Source organism: Crocuta crocuta, unplaced genomic scaffold (genome assembly GCF_008692635.1).
Source record: "Crocuta crocuta isolate KB4526 unplaced genomic scaffold, BGI_CrCroc_1.0 scaffold348, whole genome shotgun sequence".
Classification (NCBI taxonomy): domain Eukaryota; kingdom Metazoa; phylum Chordata; class Mammalia; order Carnivora; family Hyaenidae; genus Crocuta; species Crocuta crocuta.
The window spans coordinates 3,062,231-3,070,552 of record NW_027529573.1 but is presented as its reverse complement, the minus strand read 5'-3'; the positions used below and the strand labels follow the sequence as shown (position 1 = coordinate 3,070,552).

Here is an 8,322-nt window from a genome sequence, read left to right as displayed (position 1 = left end):
TTTTTTTTTTTTTTTTTTTTTTTTTTTTTTTTTTTTTGTCTTTTTCTTTTAGAGAGAGAATGTACACAAGCAGGGGAGAGGGGCCGGGGAAAAGAAAAGAAATCTTTTTTTTTTTTTTGGGAGAGAAAGTGTGTGCATGTGTGAATATGCAAGCCAGGGAGGGTGGGAGAGAGAGGGAGAGAGAGAGAGAGAGAGTGTCTTAAGCAGTCTCTGAGCTCAGCGAGGAGCCTGACACAGGGCTCAATCCCACAACCCTGGGATCATGACCTGAGCCGAAATCAAGAGTCAAACACTAAACTGACTGAGCGACACAGGCGCCTTGAGGATTTAAGTATTTCTTAATACTTAAATGGGAAAAATGTGATTACTAACCGACTCTATGAAGAGGACCTTTGACTGAAATCTAGCATTTGTTTTTTGATTCTTAGCATTTTTATCCCTCTGCTCATGTTGTCCATGTTTTTTTTCCCTTAAAATGAATGGAAATTTAATTTAGAATATTAATCATAGGGGGGTTTTTTGCTAATTCCTGGTCTAATAATTCCAACCTCCATGCTATATTTGGCTCTAATTCTGATACTTGCTCACTCTTTTAAAAACTGTTTTTTGCCTTTTAGTATGCCTTGTAATTTTTGGTTAGAAGGTAGACATGTTGTACTGGGTGAAAGGCCTCTTTACTCCAGTAAAGAGTAATGTAGAGGTAAGCTGTGTGGTGAGAGGAGGCATTCTGTAGTCCCATGGTTAGGTCTCAGTCTTTTGGTAAGCCTATGTCCCTGCACTGTGAACTTCACCAGTGCCTCTTAATTTTGTTGTTGTTGTCTTTTAATTTTCCCTCAGGTGGGACAAGATGGCTAGAGACTGAGCTGGGATATTTCTCTTCCCCTACGCGTAAGGCTAACGCCAGCTATAGTTGGGTATTTCCCTCTCTTCAGGTCAGTTAGGCTCTGCTAAGACCCCAGCAGGTTAGGCTCTGATAAAAATAGTTTCTCCTGAAAGCAGACCTTGCTGAGAAGAACAGAATGCTCTGGTATGTTTCAAGGTGGTACGTTTCCCCCTTCCTGCTGCTGAAAGCACGAGGAGATTTTTCTATAGCATTCACTGTAAGGACCTGACAGAGATCTTGAGTAAAACTCACACAGGTGTGAATATTCTCCAAAAACCGGGACCCTCTGGAATGTTTAACTCTCAGAGTTGTCCGCATAGAGCCACCAGCAATTTGTCAATTACATTTGAGTTTTCCTACCCTGGTGCTGGTTCCTAGGGAGGCATCTGCTCAGTAAATTGTAACCCACCTCTCTCTCTGCAATTTGGGGGCCAGTGCTTTGTGCCGTGACCTCATGTCTTTGATGGCTTTAGAGGAATTGTTGATTTTTGAATTTTCTCAGTGTTTTACTTGTTATTAGGACAGAATGGTGATTTCTGAGCTCCTTATGTACAATACCAGAAACAAAAAAATCTGTTTTGTTTTGTTTTTAATCAACTTTGGGAGAAATTTTTGGTTAATATTTCTCCAACATTTTTTCTGTTTCTGTACTCCCTTCTCTCCTTTTGCGACCCCAATTATTACTTAATACTCTCTCATGAGTCACTGAGGCTCTGTTAACTTTTTTTAAATCTTTTATCTCTTAAAAAAAAATCTTTTATGTCTTTGCACTTCAGTTTGAGTTATTTATTGTCTTGACCTGTCTTCAAGTTAACTAATTCTTTCTTCTGTTAATCTCAGCTACTGCATTTTTTCTTTCAAGTATTATCCTTTTCATCTCCAGGATTTCCATCTGTTGCTTTTTTACAGTATTCACAGATCTGAAACTCCACACCTCACCACTATTATATTAATTCCACTACATTCTTTAACATATTTATCACAGATACTTTAAGTTTGTATTTAACTTCCATCCAGTGTAATATTAGTTTCAGGTGTACAATATAGTGATACAGCACTTCCATGAACCACCTGGTGCTCATCCAAACAGGTGCACTCCTAATCCCCATCCCCTATTTCACCCAACCCCCCCCCCACTCCCCTCTGGCAACCATCAGTCTGTTCTCTATAGTTAAGAGTCTGTTTCTTAGTTTGCCCCCCTCCACTTCTCTCTCTTTTTTCCCTGTTGCTCATTTGTTTTGTTTCTTAAATTCTGCATGTGAGTGATATCATATTTGTCTTTCGCTGGCTGACTTATTTCACTTAGCATTATATTCTCTAGCTCATCCGTGTCATTGCAAATGGCAAGATTTCATTCTTCTTATGACTGAATAATATTCCATTGTATGCATATACCACATCTTCTTTATCCATTCATCAATCAGTGGACTCTCAGGCCATTTCCATAACTTGGCTGTTGTAGATAATGCTGCTGTAAATATCAGGATACATGTATCCCTTTGGATTAGCATTTTTGTATTCTTTGGGTAAATACTCAGTAGTGCAATTGCTGGATCATAGGGTAGTTCTATTTTAAAATTTTTGAGGAACCTACATACTGTTTTCTAGAGTGGCTGCACCAATTTGCATTCCCACCAATAGTGTAAGGGGGTTCCCCTTTCTCTGCATCCTCACCAACACCTGTTTTTTCTTGTGTTGTTTTTAGCCATTCTGACAGGTGTGAGGTGGTATCTCATTGTAGTTTTGATTTGGATTTCCCTGATGATAAATATCACAGATATTTTATTATTTATTTTTTAGAGAAGATGCCTTTTTTTTAAATGTTTATTTATTTTTGAGAGAGAGGGAGAGAGAGCATAAGCAGGAGTGGGGCAGGAAGAGAGACACAGAATGTGAAGCAGGCTCCAGGCTCTGAGCTGTCAGCACAGAGCCCAATAGGGGGCTTGAACCCACAAACCATGAGATTATGACCAAAGCTGAAGTCAGATGCTCAACCGACTAAGCCACCCAGGTGCCCCTATTTTTAATTTTTATTTTTAATGTTTATTTATTTTGAGAGAGGGAGTGCAAAAGGTGGGAGGGGCAGAAAGAGAGGAGAGAGAGAGGGAATCCCAAGCAAGTTCCATGCTGTCAAAACAGAGCCTGATACGAGGCTAGATCCCATGAACCATAAGATCATGACCTGAACTGAAATCAAGAGTCGATGCTTACCCAACTGAGCCACCCAGGCGCCCCTGGATTTCCTTGATGATAAATATCACAGATATTTTAAACTTTGTGTCTACTAAACCCCAAATCTGGGTTGGCTGTGGATCTGTTTCTACTGACTTATTTTTCTCTTGATTGTGGGTCACATTTTCCTGTTTCTTCACATATCTAGTAATTATTATTGCATACTGGCCAATATAGATAATAGAGTAAAGAGAATCTGGGTTCTATTATCTTCCTCTGAAAAGTGTTGATTTTTGGTCCAGCGTGTGGGTTGAACTCAGCTTGTGACTTTAGGATGGGTAGTTCATGGGCCATCCAAGCATTGGAGAGAGGTATTTATATAGCTTTCACCCCCCTTGCTGTGGCTCCCTGCTTTCCAGTATTTCCTCTCAATTTCTGTCTCCTGTGGCAGTCTCAACTCCAGCCTGTGATTCTTCAGCCCAATAAGACTATAAAGCTTTCTGCTTGAGCTATTTGCCAGGCTGATGGGGCTGGGGTGTGCCCTCAGAGGAAACACCGTGAGCATTTATTTTTTACCCAGCTGTAGCTCCCTCCTTTCAGAAGTCAAATAGCCTCCAGTTTCTGGCTGCTCTTTATAACGTTCCATTGTCTTCATATCACTGTATGTGTGTGTGTTGTTGTTGTTATTTGTTTAGTAGTTAGTTTGTTTTTTGCATTTAATCTGGTGTTAGTCCAATACAAGCCACTCTCTGTCTCTCTCAGCCTTCTGGCTTCTTCCAGTCTCTTCCTTCCCGCTTTCCCCCCCTCCTCCCCCCCTTCCTTTTCCCACTCTCCCTCCTTCCCTCTCTCATTGCTTCTACCTCTCTCTCTCCTTGCAGGGAGAACCTGGCCCCAAAGGAGACCCTGGCGAGAAGAGCCACTGGGTAAGCTCCAGCCGAGCACTGCCCTCCCACTGCCCCTTCCTGCCTTGAGCACTCAGGAGATCATTAGGAGTGGGGGGCACCTCATCCAAATCCCCACTCCAACCTGGTCTCCTAGGAAGGAGGCCTGACAGATCTCAGCTCTAGCCCCCTCCCCAGCCTGTCCCTCCCAGCCGGACAGGGCCAGCCTTATCATCAGACCCCATGCTCTCTGTCTCTGTCTTCGTCCCTGTCTCCGCCTTCCCTCTGTGGCCTTTCCAAGCCAGGGTGACCCTGCCTGCTCCTCCTGCGTGGTTTGGGCTGAACCCGTCCAGACTGCATCCTCTGCCTCCATAGTCCCTTCCCAGCAAGGGCCTTGGCTTCTGCTCCTTTGTCTGCAGAAGAAAGGGAGGCATGAAGACAATATCCACACAAAAGAATGGGACTGGGGGCCTTGAGAAATCTGTGAAGCATAGGAAGGGAGGCATAGAAATGGTGAGGGGCCCCGTGGTAAAAGGGATAGGGGACCTAGATACCACCATAAACACAGGAAACCCATGGAGCACAGGAAGGGAGACCTAGAAACCATTATGTATATATTGAACATGGTAAATGAGGTCAGGGGACCTAGACTCCACTATTCTTAAAAGACCTGTAATTAACACGAGGTCCTAGACCCTATTACATACATACCCGGGGGAGTGGAAGGAGAGGCCTAGAAGCTATCATGCATGGGAGAACCATGGAAAATGAGATGAGGCCATCTAAAACCCACTGTACACAAAGGAAGCCCGCGAAGATTGAGAAGGAAGGCCTAGAAACTGTCACATACACAGAAGACGTAGCATATATGGAAACCTGGAAACCACAGGGGGACCCTAGAGAAACCCAGAAACCACAGGGGGACCCTAGAGACCTTTACATTCATTGCTGATGGTTGCAGTGAATGAATTCCCAGGCCTAGAAATTGACCCACCCAAGAGATACATGGGGAGAGGACCAAAAGCCCCACAATGCAGGGACCTGGAAACCACTGTGACATAGACATTTGGAAAATGGACACGGTGGAGGCAGACACGCCTACAGGAGAGAAAACTGGGAAGCTCTTCAGGAGACTGGTATCATGCCTCCCTTTGCCCCAACCCCGTCTGGGTGCAGTCTGGCTGGGGTGCCCTACTTCCCAGCAGGCACTAGTTAATGAGGACATGGGAGGCACCCAGCGCCTGCCTTGCCCTCTCTGCTCCTGATTGTGGGGTCAGTGATGGATACAGCCGTGGGAGCCCCTCACCCTGCACGAGCCCTTCCCTATGTCTTCCCGTGACTTCTGGGGCCCTGCTACCTCTCGGCAAACCTCCTCCAGCCCCTTGCTGTCACTCTACTCAACACACACACCCCCTTCATCCCCTAGTAGCTCCAGAGTCTCGTAAGCATACTACCAATAGGGGCATGAGCCGGGCCTGGGGTCAATTAGACCCATGTGAGCCAAGCCCTCTGCCTCCCCTGGGCCCATCACTGGCCACCTCCACTCTGAGAACATGTTCTCTACTCAGCCCAGGAGAGGTGGGGGAAGTGAAGTGAGGCTGAACTAGGTTACGCAGCTTCACCCATGCATGGAATTCTGGGAGGAGAATGGATGCCTGAACTGGCCCAGACCAGGTCTTGAACTCAGGACCACCTGTGGGCGGGGTCGCCCAAGAGGTAGCAGGGCCCTTGCCCATCCTACTTCCTCCCTGTCGCCCACCTATACTTCTGCCCCTGCTTGCTGCCTGCCTGAGGGGGGCCTGCTGGGCTGGGGTCAGCATGAGGCTTTGGGGACGGGGGGACCAGCTCTGTTGGGGGTAGGTGGGGATGAGGCCCAGTGTGGAGAGGGGCCCTGAGAGGCCATTCTCCACCTACCACCCCCAGGTAGACCTGAGCCACTGATCTGACTGCAGCTCTGCAGTGACACCCAGTGGTCGTGAGCATAAAGTGCAGGCACTGCCCCAGCCAACCCATCTAGACCAAACCCCTTATTCAGACAGGAAAAACTGAGGCCCAACTCCGCAGAGCAAATTGTTGGCAGAGCTGGAACTGAAACCCAGGGTTTTCAGCTACCAGGACCAGGGAAACCATCCCTTCCTCAGTGCGTGCCAAACCCCAGGCTGGGCACTGTGGACATAGATGTGATTTGGACCACCGTCCCCACCCTCAAAGTGGTCACAGTGGGAAGGGGGTGGGGGGAAACAGACCAGTAACAGCAGCAACAGGACAGAGGGAGCTCAGCTGTGACGGGGGAGGATTTAGTGTCTTCCTGGAAGGAAAGATGGGAGCTGAGGCCCAAAAGATGCATTAATCAAGCAAAGGGTGTTCAGGCAGAGGAGCGGGAACACCATGAACAAAGGCCTTGGGGCTGGAGTGAGCCCAGGGTAGCCAAGGAGCTGCAAATACTTGGCATGGTACAGTGTGACAGTCAAGGGGTGAGACGGAGGTCAAATAGGCTTGCGAGACTTAGGAGGCCATATTGAGGAATTTGAACTTCATTCTGTGGACAGTGGAGAGTCACTGAAGTATTTAACAGCAGGAAAGGGATACAGTCAGATTTCTGTTTGCAAACCGTCCCTCTGACTGCCATGCGGAGAAGGGGTGGGAGAAGGGGACAACATGGGAGAAGCAGAAAGAGAGACGGGGAGTCTGTTGTGGTCTTCCTGGCAAGAGCCCCTGGGAGCCAGGACTGGAAGGAGGGCCATGAGGATGGATGGATGTCAATGGACTAACGGAGACTAGGTGCTGGTTTGGCCATGAAGGGGAGCGAGAAGTTAAGGCAACTTACATAGTAGAGAATAAGGAGAAGCCCCCTGGGTTCTGTCCGTGGAACGTGGGAGGTGTCCGGTGTGAAGTTGAGCACAGGGCGTCCAGCAGGCCTTGAATGCCCAGTCCGGGATCAGAGGGGACTGCGGTGTTACCAGTACAAACAAAAGGCGTCTCCTCTTGGAAGGGATCCAAATAGCAGGAATTTTGTTTTATGCGTTTTCCTCCAATTTTCACTATGAAGATTTTCAAACAGGCAGGAAATCCAGAACGAATACCCTCCTGCTGTCCACTCGCTGGACCAACTATTAGTATTTTGCCATATTTGCTCTTTCTCTCTTTACTATATTTACAGACTTAAAAAAATCTATTTGAAAGTAAGTTGCAAATCTCATCCGCATTTTCCCCAACACATCAGTGTGTATCTCAAAACAATGTGGACATGCTCCCAAAAAGCCCCAATACCAGCATCTCGCCTAAGAAAGCTGACATTGATTCAGTGAAATGATGGTCTAAAGTTATGTGTCATTGAACTTACATACAAATTTTACCAGTTGTCCCCAAAATGCCTTTTTTTAGCTGTTATTTTTTTAACCTGAGAACTCATCAAGATTCATGCACTGCATTTGGTTGTTATAACTCTAGCGCCTTTTAATCTAGAACAGTCCCTGTCCTTTTCTTCTTTCTCTTGACTGTCTTTTTGTGAGTGTCCTCCCATCTATCTAGATTTGTCTGATTGTTTCCTTGCGGTGAGATGCAGTTAAATGTTTTTGGCAGGAGCACTGGTGGGGGATCTAGTGCGCTTTTATTGCATCTTATCAGGCAGTTCATGAGGTCAGCTTGTCCCACTGTCCATGCCGGGAAGGGCTTAACATGGTTTTTGAAGGTCATCCATTTTTAGATCCTGCTCTTGTAATACTCGAAGAGGGATTACTTTGGTGTGCCACCCATGGTGACTCTGACCCTTAGGCTGCAACGTCCAGTCAGTGGCCTGAGGGTGGCCCAACCCTTGTGATGTGGACAGGACAGCTGGGTTATAATGGACAGCCCCAGCAAGGCCACAGCAGGCTCACGGACGTGTTGGGGGGTCTCTCAGTTGTTAGACGTTGGATTTCAATTGTAGCAATATGCATATGCTCCCCCATCCCTTCACTTAATCGGTACCGAGTAAAGGACACTGAGAGAGACTCCCAGAGATGGGAGGGCTAGAGTAGTCCTCTTTGCTGTCCTGGGGTGCTCTGTTGGAATTAAGATATCGGCATTCCGGAAATAGCTTTAGTCTGGACTAGGAAAGAGGAAGGAGTGAGGGAGTGTGGAATTTCAGCCAGACTATGGCCCTCATGCTGGGGAAGGAAAGGACAGACAGACAAACTGAGAGTGAAGGTGAGGGTCAGCCTGAGCCCTGGGTAGCAGCCGACACTATCTCGGAGTGGGGAGACCTGGGCCAGGGGCTCTGGGGGTCCACTGCCACATCCCTGGGCCTGGGGGCTACAGACCTAGAGATGCTGCATCGAAGGGAGGGTGGGGCTGGGGGCCTGACTCCAGGACGTGCAGAACCCGGACTTGGAATAGTCAGAGCCC

The 8,322-nt window shown here is 47.2% G+C and overlaps 1 protein-coding gene across 1 annotated transcript in view; it reads left to right on the top strand.

Annotated features, from left to right (window-relative positions):
• Window positions 1-8,322, top strand: part of EMID1 (EMI domain containing 1) — a 93,709-nt gene that overhangs the window by 79,894 nt on the left and 5,493 nt on the right. Inside the window, exon 13 of the mRNA XM_077761490.1 lies at window positions 3,934-3,978. Coding sequence (XP_077617616.1) covers window positions 3,934-3,978 — 45 coding nt within the window. The remainder of the gene's footprint in view (window positions 1-3,933; window positions 3,979-8,322) is intronic.